Source organism: Cnephaeus nilssonii, assembly GCF_951640355.1.
Source record: "Cnephaeus nilssonii genome assembly, chromosome: 11".
NCBI lineage: Eukaryota > Metazoa > Chordata > Mammalia > Chiroptera > Vespertilionidae > Cnephaeus > Cnephaeus nilssonii.
In genome coordinates this window covers 19,664,020-19,681,155 of record NC_137082.1, presented here as the reverse complement: position 1 = coordinate 19,681,155, position 17,136 = coordinate 19,664,020, and the positions used below count along the sequence as shown (strand labels likewise).

Here is a 17,136-nt window from a genome sequence, read left to right as displayed (position 1 = left end):
ATAAAATTGGCAGCCTTTTTTAAACACTGACTCTAAGTTTAAAAAACAGCATGTGCCTCAGTTGAATCGTAACTTGCAAAAATGAGGCCACGCTGGGTAATTCCAAGGCTAGCCTGGACTGCAGGAAGTTGAGCTGGTGAACTTTACAAAAGCATCACTTACTTCTGTAAAAATGCTTGTTACCCCTGTTACCCTTGTTACCACTCCGGAGCTTTGGCTTGAGCTTGGGCCAAGGTCATTCTTGGACTTTCATCACTTTATCTCACTGCATCACATCCAATGTCTTGGCCAAATATGTACTGAGTCTTGAAAAGCACCCTAGAAATAAATTTACAAAAACCTTTTTTACATTCACATCTCATTTTGAAAGCATCTGAAGATTGGAGTCTCTGAAATGTGCGCATACCCTCAACTCCTGCGGGGGACCCTTTGTAAGGTCATTACTTGCATTAGAAAAAACTACTGTTTGAGCACACGAGGTTTAATAAATATTTCATTCCACTGCCCCACAGAGCTTAGGAGAAACAGAATTGATCAGTGTTCAACTGTTTATATGTATCTTGCTGTTTGAGTTACTTGCAAATTACTTTGAGTCAATAAATGACCTTGGAAAAAATTCAGCCACTGGGTAGAAGTTACTTGGTGGTTTTACATAGAGTTTCCCATAGTACTGGGTATTCCCCCCTGCTATAGGCCCTTTTTCACAAACTGATTTTTCACTCACGGGCAAACATCATCTGGAAAAATAATGTTTTTAAATACTAGCTCTATCCATTAAAAGCTACCACGTGTTAGTCATGCCCCGTTGAACAAAACTTGCCCAGCCTGGTTTTGCCTCTGTAGACATAGTTCATAACTAATTTTTACAAAGCATGTTCTGAAGAACACCAAGACCAAGCCCATACAATGCTCGCTGAATAAAAGAGAAATAAATGTGAGAAGTACTAAGTTTTAGTCCTTACTTGGAGATTCACCATGCAGGCTCTCATAAGTCTCAGATGTAAATTAATTTATTAACATGGTTTAAAGTTGCTTTTCCCAAATGTATTTGATCATGGAATGCTTTGTATAGTAACATTTGTTAATATGTTTTGGAACTAATAACTATTGGGTTAGAGGAAGAAATGGAAAAGGAATACTACTATATTTTATTATGCTCCCACACTGAGATGGGCACACTTAAAAATTTTTGTAGGCCAGGATTGAAAGTCCCTGTATTATTCCCTTTATATAGGTAAAATGTCTGGCTCTGGCCAGTTTGCACCTGGGTTTAGAATGAGCTCACATGTCATTAGAAACCCAGGCTTGTGTGAGATGAGACCAAAGAGACCTGCTTTTCAAACCTTCCTCCTTAAGAGAGAGTTGGGTGGGATGCCACATGATGTCATTCCCTCTTTCATACATACCTCTTTGGAGAGTGAAAACTAGCATCTGCCGCTATTTTACTTTAGTCAAGCTTTGAAGTTCAAGAAAAACTGATTTCAATTGTTGATTTTGTGCAAATAAATACAGGCTACCCAAATGAGAAAACTCAAAGGTTACTTACTCAGAGCCTACCAAAGTGTCAGCCATTAGCACTTGTGTTTGGCCAACTCAAAGGCAGGCAGGGAAGTGAGAAATTTTTATAGCTTACAAAAAGGAAGGCTCCATGTTTCTATGTCTCTGGATTTATTTTGTTCATCAGTTTATTTTGTTCTTTAGATTCCACATGAGTGAGATCGTGTGATACTTGTCTTTCTCTGTTTTGCTTAGCATAATACTCTCCAGGTTCTTCATTATGAAATCTCAGGGGGAAGGCATGGGTGGGTGGGTGGAAAGAGATCAAGCAAAGAACTTATATGCATATATGCATAACCCATGGACACAGACAATAGTGTGGTGAAAGCCTGAGGGGGGAGGTGAGGGCCGAGAGGTGGGCTAGAAGGGGGTCAATGGGGGGGAAAAGGGGGCATCTGTAATACTTTCAACAATAAAAATAAGTGTTTAAAAAAGGGCGGGGGGAGGCTCAAAGCATCCTCTGATTAAAGTTCTTGGCATGAGGAAAGGAGACCTGGGCTTAGTAGAAGTGGGACGTCTTAGGCTTGGGGACATACTTTGCTTTTCCTGGTTGGGACAAGCATATGGAACCTAGCAGTCACTGACCATTCTGAGCTAATTGTTGCAAAGATTGTGGTTTGGTTGCCTGGGCTGGTTGCTGCATAGTTTTTAAGTCGGAATTCTGTTGTTATATATGGCCTAGCCATTGTCCATTTGTGTATTGTGTATCAGTTTATAATATGGGTTTTGATGCTTTAAAAATATCAACCTACTTAAACCAATGACCCTTGAAAATTTCCAGAGTGATTGCTATGCCTGCTCTTGGCTACTTCTGGACAATGCCAGCAATTATGAATTCTATTTGTATGCAAATGCTCACCTAGAACAATACACAGTGAAGTAAAAGCACAGGTTTTGTTTTATTATTTCTGTGTGATCTGGTTAGATGTTTTGCTTTTCTATTTCATGGAGCCTATTGCCTCTGCACCCAATCGCAGGTTTATAAGGTCTGTTTTGAATTTCAAAATTGAGAACATGGCAAAACAAAGAGGCCTATTGACATAGCCCCTTCCAAGGGAGCTCCTTACCTCTCTGCAGATCAATGATCTCTTTTGCTTTGTTTTATCTTTGTTTTCTTATATATTTATTAATGCCTTTGAATTTATCTAAGGATGGTAATACATATACCCAAAATATCAACCCCAAAATCTGGTATGAAGTGACAACTTAGCTTCTACAATTCAGTAAAAAGGCAATTCTTCCCTCCCCATTTCTCTTCAGTAAAAATCCACAAGAATGACCCTAAAATCATAAATGAATGAAAATGAACTGAAAACAGGTATAAAATAGGAAATCAGAAAAGTACTATCAAGTCATAGACCATTTTAATGTGTTTAAGAGATTTGGTTTTAATAAGTATTTAACCTTTTTGTTTTCCTTTCTGGTTATAGTTGAAATGAATAGTCAGGTTGACAGTGTAAATGACCCAACAGAGAGTCAGCAAGAAGATTAACTAATAGGTAAGTTGTCCTTGTGGTGAGATTTTTAATTGGTTAAACTGGTCAGAGGAACTATTTGTAAATGGCATATTGGATTTCCCTCTACTCTACCAAGTCCCACAGCATAGATCAGGCTAAACTTTAAAAATCTTTATACCAAATAACACAGTATAAGGAGCAAAGATTGCCATAGAAGCCTGCCATCTTTCAGAGAGAAAGAAAAGCCACAGCATATTCAAATCATGCAGTACTCTGGTTTTCTGAGCTGTGACAAGAAAAAATGGTTTTCCATTCATCTCACCTCCTGGCCTCCTGGAGTGATTAAATTATTTCAGCAGCCCCTAGCTGATTCTGAAGTATTGCTTTTCCAGAATTTACCTGCTGAGTTGTTTTAGTAGATCTTTTTTTAAGCATAACAACTAAAGCTTTGCCCTGGGGAATGTGTAAAGGCCCTTGAGTGTGTTTGGGCAGAAAGAAACCTGTCTCATATCCTAACTTCTCCCACCACTACCTGTGGACCTGTGTCTGCACAAAGGTTTGTTGAGTTGAATGAGCCTCAGGGAACTCCCAAAGAAAATAAAAGTCTGGGCCAGGCCACACTTAGGAGTTTTTCCAGACCAACACACTAAATCTCTCAGCAGAGAATGAAGTATATCTAGAATGATGAGTGGTCTATAGTCTTTTCCATATCTTAAAAGCTGCTGAGAAAAAATTAGAGGAAATAAGTCAGGCTTGCTATTCCAATTCCTAACTTAAAATAGTTACCTATTAAAAAACAACAACCCATGGAATAAATGAATTGTGGGTTGTCTAGTGTAAGTAACAATTGTGTTGACACTGTTGCCTCCAGCACCACCCTGCACTCTCTGTATCTTCTCAGTAGGTCTCTGTATCCCCAGGAGGCCCCGCAGCACCAGACTCTTGAGTTCCAGCATCACAGCAGAACAACGTTTGAGAACGTGTGAAAATACACACGCATCTGTCCTTCCCATCATGATCTTGAATATCATTTAAAACTAGATACAACAGTATTTGCATAATGCATGTATAGCATAGGACTGCTAAAAAATTATAAACACATGCAAACATGGTCTTGAAACATGTCTTCTTTTTTTACTGATAACCTCATTCATATATTTTAAATATCCTGCTAAGCTGCAAAAATGATATGGTAGAGAAGTGCCATTGAAAAGTAATGAAGTGAGACTAAACCTGAAAATTTTAAATACAAGTTCTTCAGTGTTGCTTTACCTTTTGCCCTTTAGTTGGCACCAAACTGTAGACTTCTTGTCTGGATTTTTTTTTTTTCTTATAGACACTATTATTTTCCAGTGTGCTCAATTTCCAGATATTGTACCAGGGCAAATCTGTTTTCTGTAATAACTGTTAAAATATTTTCCTTGACCATAAACACCAATTTATACCTTTACCCAAATGAGTAAGTTGTCAAAACTTAAAGTTCAATATTAGTTTAAGGAAACTCAATTCCAGGAAGAGAAGGAGCTCACACAGGGTCACTTGGCCGGTCAATGGAAGTTTAGATACTCTAAGTACCAATTCTTTGATGTCACCATATTGTTCCTCAAACAATAGTGAGGTGTTGTTTTTTTAACACAGTTGTCACAGAGAACAGTATGACCTGAGGAACTTCATTGATTCCTACAGAAATATTTAGGCAGTTAGGTTTGTAAGCATTATCTGGTAGTTCAACAGGAAGAAAGAACCTAACCTTCAGTTCTTGTGTATCATACCTGTAAGGAAATTAAAGAACTTACAGTGAAACTGAATTAGAATTAGAAAGATCAAAGACATAATGCAAAAATGTTTTGTGTTGTATAATTTATAATTGTGAAAAAGCAGGGATATCAAAAATAACAATAAGGGAACAGATTAAAGGAGAAATAGAACATTCTGCAAATGTAAAAATAATTTTAATAAGTATTTGAGGGCATGTAAAGATGGTTATGGAACTACAGAAATATGGAGAAATATGGCAGGCAGAGGGTGTTGTGGCTTCCAGTTTGGGTATTAAGAGGCTTTGTAGCTTCCATTTTGCTCACTCAAAATGCCCGCTCCTGGAATCCAGCCACCTGGAATCCAGCTTCATTTGTGTGAAGCTCAGGCACATCTATAGAATGACAAAGGCCACATGGAGAGAAACTCAGAGATCTTCTGTGATGTTCTGGCGCTAGTAGATACCACCTGGAGCAGATAAACTGCCCAGCTGATGCCAGACCAAATTATAGAATCATGAGAAATAATAGTTGATTTTTATAGCCACTAAATTTTGGAATTGTTTGTAATGTAGCAATAGGTAACTGAAGCAATGGGAATAATACAGATCTCCTCTCAACACAAATACTTATAAATGAGAGATAAACTATAACAAAAATATTTTCAAGTACAAAGCTCAACGGACATAAAAGCAAAGGCACCAGGAGTAATGAGGAAAATGAAAGCCGAAACAAATAATCTGGTGAGCTGGAGATGCAGCAACCCTAAGGGCTACAGATCATTGTTGATGCAGAAATAGGCCCTAGGGTTGGGGTTTGGGTTCTAATGCCCACCTGGGACCTTGAGTCACTTAGGGTAAGAAGCCAGAACTGATACCTCTACATATATCAATCTGGGACTCTCAGCTCAAGAAATTAACAAGGAGGCGTGGGTCTGCCCAGGGTGCAGCATGGACGAAGAAAAAGACTCCCATCATAAGTAGAAAACATAAATGCACCATAAGATTGCAACAAATTTATGCCATCCAAACTCATATAATAATATACAAGCAGAAATTAATTTATATAGTTGATTATAGGTAGCAAATGGAAATATCACTTGGAAATGTCACAGAAGAAACAATATCTGAAAATTAGTTCACAATATTTTTGTTTGTTTGTTTGTTTGTTTTTGTTAATCCTCACCAACGGATATTTATTCCATTGATTTTTAGAAGAAGTGGAGGGAGGGAAGAAGAGAAGAGGGAGGGGAATAGGAAGAGAGAGAGAAACATCGATGTGAGAGAGACATATACATTGGTTGCCTCCTACTCACATCATAGCAGGGCCGGGGATGGAACATGCAACCCAGGTATGTGCCCTTCACTGGGAATTCGAACCTGTGACCCTTCGATCCATGGGCCAATACTCTAACCACTGAGCACATCAGCCAGGGTGAGTTCACAATTTTCAGACATAAAACACACAAGGAAGTGATCCATCAAAAATGAGAGTCAGTGGGTAAAATTACAAGATAATTAGTACCATAAGAACTCAAGAGAGTAGAAAATTTTGAAGACTTTATAAAGTAAATATACATAAAAATGACAAAAAGATGAAAAGCAGATATAAAATAAGAAAAGAGCAACACTATGAAAAATTAACAATAATTTGGAAAAAGCAAATAAAAGTGTAGTAATATAAAAGACACATGAAGAGACGTGAAGGATAAGACATAACCAAGATGTTTTGTGTTTAATAGACATTTTAAAAGGAGATATATTATCAATATTTGAAAGATCATGACAGAATTTATTAGAGTTGGTAATAGTCATGAATTTTAAATTAAAGGAAGAACAATAAGTTGCAAGAAAGATGTATATTTAAAATAAATCCACATGCAGGCACTGCTGAACACCAAAGAGAAGAAATTAAAGCAATTTGAGAGAAAAGGAGCTAACCTAGAAAGAAGTCAGGATTGTGTGAATAGCAGGCTTCCCAACAAACATTTAGGTCAGAAGACAGTGGACTAGTTGTGAGTTTTCAAAACTTGGATACAAGTAATTGCCAATATAAAGTTCTAGACTAGTTGTCGTATCACTTAAGAAAATGGTATTTGCCATTTTTCAGGTGAAAACAGATTCTTTAAAAGCTCCTAAATATACAACAACAAGAAGAAAATTGAGCCCAGATGAAATAGTAGGGTGCAGGAAACAATTGTGAGCCAAGAAAAATTGTAAGCACAAAGGCAAATCAAAATAAATATTGATTATAGATTTATAATACTAATTGGTGTGTGGTTAAAAACAGGGCAAAACAAACCTACTATTTATGTACATTTTATAATATACAAAGTAGTGCTATATACTTTTTATTATATGTGTTCATGTTATAAATATATGTATTTAAAGGTATAAAACCATGCAAATTATTGATTCACACCAAATATTAGAAATTGGTCATCTCTGTGAAGGAAGAGAAATAGTTTTACTTTATCTTTAAATTAAATTAATTTCTGTGCAATGTTTTATTTTTTTAAGTAAAATGAAAATTAAAAATAAAACATTACAAGGTTATTTGAAAAATACTAACACATTAAATCCAGATAGTAGATCTATTCTAAATATGTTATTCTATTGTCTGTAATTTTCTTGTTTATAATTTTCATTGTTAAAATTAAATATTATGTAGAAAAGATATAGAAAAACCGTATAAGGAAATACTTCATAATATGCTTTTTAAAAATACCATAATATTAACTACAGAAGTTATTGCTAATAGGAGGATTCTTTCTTTCCTTATCTACTTATGGATATTTTAAATACTAGAGACCTGGTGCATGAAATTCGTGCACTGGGGGGGGGAGGGGTGGTCCCTCAGCCTGGCCTGCACACTCTCACAGTCTGGGAGCTCTCGAGGGATGTCTGACTGCTGGCTTAGGCTCACTCCCCGGGAAGCGAGCCTAAGCCAACAGTAGGTCATCCTTAGCGCTGCCAAAGAGGCAGGGGAGGCTCCTGCCACTGCCGCTGCTCTCGCCAGCCATGAGCCTAGCTTCTGGCTGAGCGGCACCCCCCCTGTGGGAGCACACTGACCACCAGGGGGCAGGTCCTGTGTTGAGCATCTTCCCCCTGGTGGTCAGTGCATGTCACAGCGACTGGTCATTCAGCTGTTCAGTCAATTTGCATATTAGCCTTTTATTATATAGGATTGTCTACAATATTGCTTTTACATACACCTACAAACCTCAAAGGTAATTTTTTTTCCCCAAAAGGATTCATAGGATACCAGAGTAGAAAGCTAGCCTTGAGGACATCTGCTCCAATTCTTCCTTAGAGAAATGTAGAAATTTATGGTGATAGAAATCAGATCAATCATTGATTTCAGCAGGAGTGGGGTTAATGATTGGAAAGGGAACTTTCTGGGATGATGGCTATGCTTTACATCTTGATAGTGGTCTGAATTAAATTTATGCATTTTTTCAAAATAGACTGATGTATGTTTTAGACCTGTGTCTTTCCCTCTATGTGGATTTATACCTTATTTTTTAAAATGTAAAGTCTATAGGCTCTTGTAAGGCATGGTATCTTCTTAGAGTCCTCTCAGGTGGAGAACACAGCAGAGACTTAATTAGTTAAGATCTCAAAATGTGGATAACCATCAACAACTTTTGCAAATCAACATTATATAAATTGTATATAATTTGTAATTATTATGATTTCTTTGTTGAGCTCTGGAAACTAGAATGTATGAATGGTCCCAAAAAGGGAGGGCACATCCAGTTAAGGTGAGGTTTTTAAAAGAATACTTTGAAGAGTTGGGTTAATCATCCCCATCAGCCAAAGCAAGTTGTCAATGTGGCATACATTTATTAAAAAGTGATTAAGATGCTTTTTAAAAATACCATGTGCCAACAATTACAGCTTAGATATCAAAAGTTCTCTGATAGTCAAATAAAATATTCCTAGGCCTGCGTGAGGGGTGAGAAACATTTAAATGGCTGTATAGTGGTTCCATTTATCTATAGTTTTGCTTTTCATGGTTTTAGTTATTTGCTGTCGATTGCAGTCTGGAAATATTAAATGTAAATTCCAGATATTTTGAGGAAGAGACACCACATCCCTGTAATTTTATTAAAGTATATTGTTACAATTATTCTATTTTAATATTAGTAATTCTGGTTACTCTCTTACTATGCCTAGTTTTAAATCAAATGTTATCATAGGTATGCATGTATAGAAAAAAAACATAGTATATATGGGGTTGGGAATTATCTGGGGTTTCAGGCATCCGCTGGACATCTTTGAACATGTCCCTCTACTTAGATAAGGGACAACAATTGCATTAAAATGATATTCCTGCCCTTGCTGGGTGGCTCAGTTGGTTAACACGTCCTCCCATGCATCAAAAGGCTGCAGGTTCAATTCCTGGTCAGGGCACATACCTGGGTTGCAGTTCCATCCCCATTTGGGGTGAGTATGGGAAGCAACTGGTCAATGTTTCTCTCTCACACAATCTCTCTCTCTCTCTCTCTCTCTCTCTCTCTCTCTCTCTCTCTCTCTTTCTCTCAAATCAATAAAAACACATATCCTCAGGTGAGGATTTTTTAAAAAAGATATTCCTTGCTAAGCTTATAAAGATGGTTTATCTTTAATCTAAGAAATGGTTTCTCCTTGTCTTTGGCAGGGGCACAAGATGAAGCAAAGGAACAAAGAAATGGACGTAGATGCCAGTCCTCAGCCTTGCAGCCTCTGCTGGCCCTGGGGAAGAGGGGGACCAGCAGGGGTGCTGTGGAGGAGGGTGGGGGGGGAGGCAAGTCCCACGCAGGATGGGGAATCCTTTGCTCTAATTTCTCAGCTGCATCTTGTTCTTTTTACTTGCAGAAAGAAAACAAAAAAACTTTTCTTTAACTTGGTGGGGTGACCCACATTAACGCATCTTTCCGGCTCTGTTCCTGTAATTTCTGTCTTTTCTCTCACAATTTCGCCCCAGGGTCATGGTTTAGCACTCACATGTGTATCCTGGGCCCTGTCTGCTTCCTCGGTTATTTCACAAAGCTGGTTGGACAGTCGTTTCTTCAAAGAAAGGAGGAAGGCCATTGTTTGATAAGCTGCAGGCTAAATTTCAGGAATTGCCAAGCCCGATATCAGTGTAATCCACAGGCAAAGGAGACAGGGGGAGAGGAAATGGGCAAAACCCTCAGAAATCACTTGGGAAAAGGTCAGGATGATGACTTGAAAATGATACCTTCTTCAGGGGTTCCCACGGCACAGGAATATGTAAGCAGGGCTTTATCCCGGGCAGGGCACAGAGATGTGCCGGAGGGCAGGACCTGACAGCTTTCATGCCTCTCCTTCCATGGGTAGGACAGTGGGGATGTTCTTTTTTGACACTGACTTTCAGCGGAGCTTTCTCGGTTTGTGAGGTCTTTACCAAGTGCTTCAGTGTGGAGCCCCCCAGTGGGCTGTGAGTCAGTGTGACACCATCCTAAGGGAATGGTACCTCTGAATTTGCTGCCCTTATGCATAGTTTATTTGGTGTACATCCATCTAGGCGATTTATTTAGGCAGGGGGGGGGGGGGGCGGCGGGGGGGCGCTGCTGCATTTAGGATCCAAACATATGCCTGTGATATTAAAAGCTCCACTTGGAATCTCTCTTTATATACATGCTTTTCATAAAAATAAAACATGTTATCTTTACCCAAGGTTCGATCGCCTGCAGAGCAGATTCTCACTTGAAATTAGAGGCAGTTAGAGGTCTCGCTTGCAATTTTGGCTTCCAGTTCCCTTTAAACAGTGTGGCTTGCCCATGCCAAGTCCAAGACAAATGTGATAGCTGGTCTTCTCTCTCAGCAGTTTATGACCATTACAGGGAGGAGCAGCTGTACTTAAGATCCAAGAGGTCAGAAGTACAGTCGGCACAGGGGTGAAGGACCCAGGTGAGACGTTGTCACAAATGGTGAGGCATTGTCACAAATGTCTATCCAAGAGCCAACATGAACAAGGACCCTCATGGGGCAAGATGACTGCTTCCCACAGCCTCCTTGGGTTCAAGACCATTCTCCTCCCACCCCCTCACCCACCCTCTGGAAACTGTTATCATTTCTTGCATAGCTTCTTAAATCCATCTTTCTTATAAGAGCTTTAGAACTGTAAGTTATTTATCTATTTTTTCTTAGTAGAGGAATTGGATCAAATTGAGTATTTCTAAAATAAAAGGATGTTTTGCTTTTTAAATATTCCATGAAATTCTTCAGTTTTGCCCTTTCCTCTATGGAAATTCAACTCCTTATCTTTCTGTGAAAGCTGTGTTGGCCTCTCTGAATTTGCTGCCCTTATGCATAGTTTATTTGGTATACTGAAATCAAGTGCGAGTTACAGTTCTGCATATGTAATATGATTTTTAAGAGTCCATATTTTAAAAAAAATCATCAACCTAGCAGCAATGCTTCTTTTAAGTGACCTCATGATTTTGGAACTTAGCCATGTCTCCTGCCATTTATTCTACAGCCTTCCACTGCCATTAGACATCACTTTCTAGGGGCAAAAAAAAAAAAAAAAAAAGAAAGAAAAAGAAAGAAAAGATTCATTTTAAATAATTCAAGAAACAATACCATATTAATACTAATTTTTTCATATTTATGTCATCTTTATAACTTTTTAAAATATGTTTTATTGATTTCAGAGAGGAAGGGAGAGAGAGAAACATCAATAATGAGAGAGAATCATTGATCAGCTGCCTCCTGCACATCCCATACTGGGGATCAAGCCCGCAACCCAGGCATATGCCCTTATTGGTTCATAGGCTGATGCTCAACCACAGAATCACACCTGCTGGGTTGATCTTTATAACTTAACTAGAAGCCCAGCGTGTAAAATCACGTGGCCCTGCCCACCCGTGTCCGCCTTGCCACGCCCACCCACCCGCTGTCCTGCCTGCCCGTCGGCCGCCAGCCTTGCTGCGATCAGAGACTGTGGGCCACACCACGTGGTCTGAAATCGCATGAGACCCCAGACCCACCGTGCGAGGCGGGACCCCAGATCCATTGCACCGGCGAGACCCATCAATGCATCTCCTGGAGACCGGTTGTTGGTTGTTACAGCATTTCGGCCATGGGCTTTTTACATATATAGATTGAAAGTCACTGACCCTCTTCTGCAGCACTTGACAAGTGCAACCTGATAGGAGCACGTTCCTGTGACTCCCAAGTATTAGTGCTACACATGACAAAGAAGAGAGGAAACATATGAAAGAGACCTAATATACCTGCTAGGAACATTGGGATTGGAATTATTTCAATCCTGGTGTTCTCCTCATCACCCAGGACAGCCATTTAATTCATTTCATTTCTTTTCTTTTCTTTTAAATATATTTTTATTGATTTCAGAGAGGAAGGAAGAGGGAGAGAGAGAGGTAGAAACATCAATGATGAGAGAGAATCATTGATTGGCTGCCTCCTGCATGCCCCCCAGTGGGGATCGAGCCCGCAACCCAGGCATGTGCCCTTGACCAGAATCGAACCTGGGACCCTTCAGTCCACAGGCCGACGCTCTATCCACCGAGCCCAACCGGCTAGGGCAAATTCATTTATTTTCAGTGTTGGGGAGGCTAGAAAGGCATTCTCTGCCTGAACACTATCAAGAAAGGAAAGTCAGCTTTGTGTCCAGGAAAGTAAGAGGGTGAGGAGTAACTGTCCCCAGCCCCACTCTCAAAGTTGTTTAACCTTCAATTGTGCTTTCACTTTTGTTTTCTTATGCTTTTTGATTGCTATTGGGCTGAAAGAGTTTATGCTTTAAAATAAATGATGATGTGAATTTCCACTTTAATAGTAAAATATTAAACATCTAGCCACGAGCCAGATCGAAGACAACTAAACACAAGACATCTTTATTTCACTGGCACTGTCATTGCACAGCTACGTGATGGAAAGCTGGAAAAGCCGATTGGCTCTCCTACACGTGAATTTGAACATCAATTTCCAACCACACTGCAGCCCAGCTACATGGCATAAGGGGCTACAGGATAAGGGTGGGAAATAGCCCCAAATTAGTCATGTTTGCACACAGAGAACGAAGTAGGCCTTCAATAGAATAATCCTAATTAAAAAGGTACTGACTGTAGGAGAGACAAAGGGGCTTGTCCTCTAGCTGGTTAACTATTCAGATGATGGACAATCCTTCTTTCATAAAAACATACAAAGGAGGCATCCGGAACACTGTCTATGACACTGGGTCACATATTAGTCACCGCAGCTAATTGTAAATCTTTCTGTGAAACACTGAAAAGCCGCTTTGTGAATTAATACAGTTCTGCTTGATGCACTTGATTTGAAATGACATTTCCCTGTATGTGGTGCATGTCGGCTTTGCTTTGAAAAATAACAAAGTTAGCAGAATGTTTAATATATTTTCTTGGGGAGTAGGGTTTTTATCATATGATTCATTAAGGATTTGCCTTACCCTGACATTTGTGATATAAAGGAAAATCAGAAAAAAAAGTAATTTTCTTGATCAAGATATGTTTTTTCTTAATGCAAATAAATGTAGTCTGTGGCTTGCAAGGAAAAATATGTCTTCTGGTATCTGGTATAAACTGCTAAATAGAATAATACGTGCCTCTTATGTTAAACCAGCATTTAAATGCTGAACTGCTTCTAAATCTGTTTGTTTCTTTTCATCTTTGCCATACACTAAGAAACCTGAACAACTGTTGCCTTCATACTATATTTGTTAGAGCAGAATACAAATAAAATTTGTTTGAGAGGATAAGGTGGAATTATTTGTGGTTTGTGCAATTTGTTCCTCAGTCATGAGCAATTAATAACTCAAATGGAACATTAAATACTTTTAGTTGCAAATATGTATTTAATACTGCCCTGTTAAATCAACTTTAACCTACCAACATTCTTCCCTTTCTAATACTGGTTAATGCTTTGACCATGTTTTTCAACTATAAACTATAAACAAATCCCAATGTGTAACTTTCCTCTCAACACTAGATAGCTAATCACACTAGCAGCAGCCTTTGAGGTGCAAGATACAAGTTGTTAAGATAACACCAATGGTTCCATGAATGTCGTACATCCTTCAGAACCCATCATTCATTATTATTTTAATTTATATTTTATTGTTGACAATATTACACATGTACCCTATTTTCCCCACTTTGCCCCCCTCTACCTAGCCCCTCCCTTCAACACACTATTGTCTGTGTCCCTGGACTCCCAGGCCAGGTGTCTGAGTCCCCCATGCTGCCAGGTTCAGCATCACAGGCGCAGATTTCCAGCCCAGAGGTGTTCAGCAGGCTGAGGAAGGGACTCCTCCCCTGTGCTCGAGTTGGGGAGGGTCGATCCTTTTCCCTGGGACACTATGTCTGACCCAGTCCTGCTCTCTGCCAAAAGTTCTTTCAGTGAATAAACAGTCCCTCAGATTCACTGCTGGGTGAACCGGTCAGACCCCTCCACTGGCCACATGTTCCACTGCCTGCCCTTCCACCGACACAGACTGGGGCAATCTTCCCTGCAGGTGTTGTAACAAAGCACTTGCTCTGTGCCTGGGATAGTGTGGGCTGAACTGCCCGCCCAGCTGGACCCAATCACCACTAATTCCCATTGCCCAATGCTACATGGGCTGTGGAATGGGGACCTGGATTGGGGATCCCTGCATGGGGCTGAAAACCCCCTCCCCTCGCTCCCGGGGAACAGGGGCTGTGCACCTTCCTTCCAGCTTGCCAGCTGCGCAGCTGCATGATTTCATTTACTCTCTACGCATTTCTCTGTCCCCTCTCTGCACTCCCCGCTCACCATATTTCAGGTCAGCTATTTTTCAACTGATTTTTTGGACCAAATGTTCTTCAGTTTAGCCGTACATCCAGTCCAGTGTTAGGAGCAAGTGAACAGGACTTCCCAAGTCTGAACCATCCTGGACCCGGCCCCATCACTCATTATTGGGATTCTCTTTAAGGACCTTTGATGAGCCAGTCCCAGTGCTGGCTATGTGATCACCCAGGCATGAGCTTCCTCAGACTATTTTTGATAGAATTGAGATTGAATTACACAATTGTTAAAAGTTTTCCAATTAATCAACAAGAATCACTATGTGAAAAACTCAATATTCTTTTGAAATGGAAATCTGTGTTCCATCAAATTTAACCCCCTCCATATCCTATAGAAGAGGTGCTATCTGGTTTGTTGTTCTAGAAAGCAATAAAGAAAGTCAACCCCTTTATCCATGAAAGTCAGAAATGTAATAGTTAAAGGAAAATAAGGCTTTTTAAACTGTTGTACCAGAGGAGCATTTTCCAGTAGTAAACAGTTCAGTGAGAAAAAATTATAGGAAGTACAGTCTTATGCTGCAGGGAGCAATCTCAACACAAATGCTTCAGAGTGACAGTAAAGAGAATGTGACATGATTCAAGCATGGCCAGATACAGTTTTTAATCTGTAGCCAGTTTTTCATCTCTTTGCCTGTCATTCTTATGTCTCTAGCCCAATACTTCTACCTCTTCGCCTCACTTCAACCAAAGGTACTGTTAAATGTTGCTTAACTTTAGTGGTGGTTCTTAGGCCAAAAGGGATAACAATAAGTGTTTAAGATGGTCTTGCCTAGGTGTGGGGCTTTGAGAAACAAACCTCCACTTCTTAGTTTGGAAGATGGAAAAACTAATACATTCCTGTGCTCGCCTACAAATTTAAACATGAATAAAGTGCCAAGACATTTCGAAAAGCACTTGCTAAATTATTGCCATTAGATTCTGCTATTTGATACAGGCAAATGGCCTCTCTTGAGCTCAAGATGCTTAACCAAAAGAATAAACGACCCTTACAGTTGGGCAATAAATATAAAATCCTTCTTACTGATTTAAATTTTGCCTCTAAATTAAGGACCCATGAGAAACAGAGAAAATCCTAATATATATAAAAACCCAGGGTCAGTAACAACCAAAGTCTCAACCGAACATCGGAAGTCAGTCCTGCAGTCAGTGCTGGGCTACTGCAGTGACCCAGCACTGACTGCCAAGGGGGCTGTGGATCAGGCCCGGAGAGAGGCCCAGAGAGAGAGGCAGGGTCTGATCCGAAGCCTCTGTGGCAGTTGTTGATCAACCCTTGCTTCTCTCTTTCTCGAAGGTCTTCTCCAGCAGCCATGCCTCTCTTTCTCTCCAGGTCTCTGTGGGGGCTGCTGATCAGCCCCGCCTCTCTTATCAGGCCCAGAGATAGGCCCAGAGACACTGACTGGCATAAAAACCGAACAATCAGAACCAAATCTGGGTGAACTGCGAGGAGCCAATGGCTGCTTAGGAGGTGGAGCTTTTGACACTGATTGGCATAAAAACCAACCAATCAGAACCAAATATGGGTGAACTGTGAGGAGCCAATGGCTGTCTAGGAGGCAGAGCTTCTGACACAGACTGGCATAGAAACTGACCAATCAGAACCTAATCTGGGTGAACTGCAAAGGCAGAACCTAAGGTGGGGTCTGAGGATGGGTTTTAAGGCAACAGTTGTTTGGTGTAAGGTATAAGAAAGTGGTTCAATTTTTTAATGACCAGTTTGTCAGTATAGCGCATATAAGTCCAGATATAGGGATTATGTATTTTTGTCTGCCAAGAGCATCTCCTCCTGCTGAAAAAGGCTTTCTCCCCCATTTAAGCAATCCTATCCTATATAATCTATCTATACTAATAAGAGAATAATATGCTAATTAGACCAGGTCAACAGGCCAACTTCCAGATGTCCAACTTCCTTTCGGACAAAGCCATGGTGGTGGGGGCTGAGGCAGAGGCAGTTAGGGGCAATCAGGCCAGCAGGGGAGGGCAGTTGGGGGTAAGATCAGGCAGGCAGGGCAGGGCAGTTGGGGGTGAGATCAGGCTGGCAAGGGAGAGCAGATGGGGGCGAGATCAGGCTGGCAGGGGAGAGCAGTTGGGGGTGAGATCAGGCTGGCAGAGGAGAGCAGTTAGGGGCGATCAGGCAAGCAGGCAGAGGCAGTTAGGGGCAATCAGGCAGGCAGGCAGAGAGGTTAGGGGCAATCAGGCAGGCAGAAGCAGTTAGGGGTGATCAGGCAGGCAGGCAGGTGAACGGTTAGGAGCCAGCGGTCCCAGATTGCGAAAGGGTTGTCCGACTGCCAATTTAGGCCCGATCCCCCAAGGGGTCCCTGATTGGAGAGGGTACAGGCTGAGCTGAGGGAATCCATCCCCCATGCATGAATTTCATGCACACCAGTCCACTAGTTGTTTTATAAAACCTAGACAAGTGGAATATTTGAGCTCTTAAAATATGTAACACAAAATACTGATACCATGTAAATCATTTTAAGTAATAATTTCTCTGTTTATAACTACAGTGAATCTAGAAATACAGAAGAAAGGAGGAGTATACCTCCTTACCCCACTGAAA

General features: G+C 40.4%; 1 protein-coding gene across 5 annotated transcripts in view; it reads left to right on the top strand.

Annotated features, from left to right (window-relative positions):
• Positions 1-9,475, top strand: part of MACROD2 (mono-ADP ribosylhydrolase 2) — a gene marked incomplete at its 3' end in the record, with an annotated part of 1,993,251 nt that extends 1,983,776 nt beyond the window's left edge. For 3 of the 5 annotated variants that reach the window (XM_079784768.1, XM_079784767.1, XM_079784765.1), the window contains one exon: positions 2,988-3,049. In XM_079784768.1, coding sequence (XP_079640894.1) covers positions 2,988-3,049 — 62 coding nt within the window. Of the gene's footprint in view, positions 1-2,987; positions 3,057-9,430 lie in introns of those variants that run through there. The other 2 variants (XM_079784766.1, XM_079784764.1) reach the window with 1 other exon arrangement.
• Between the last annotated feature and the right edge of the window lie 7,661 nt (positions 9,476-17,136).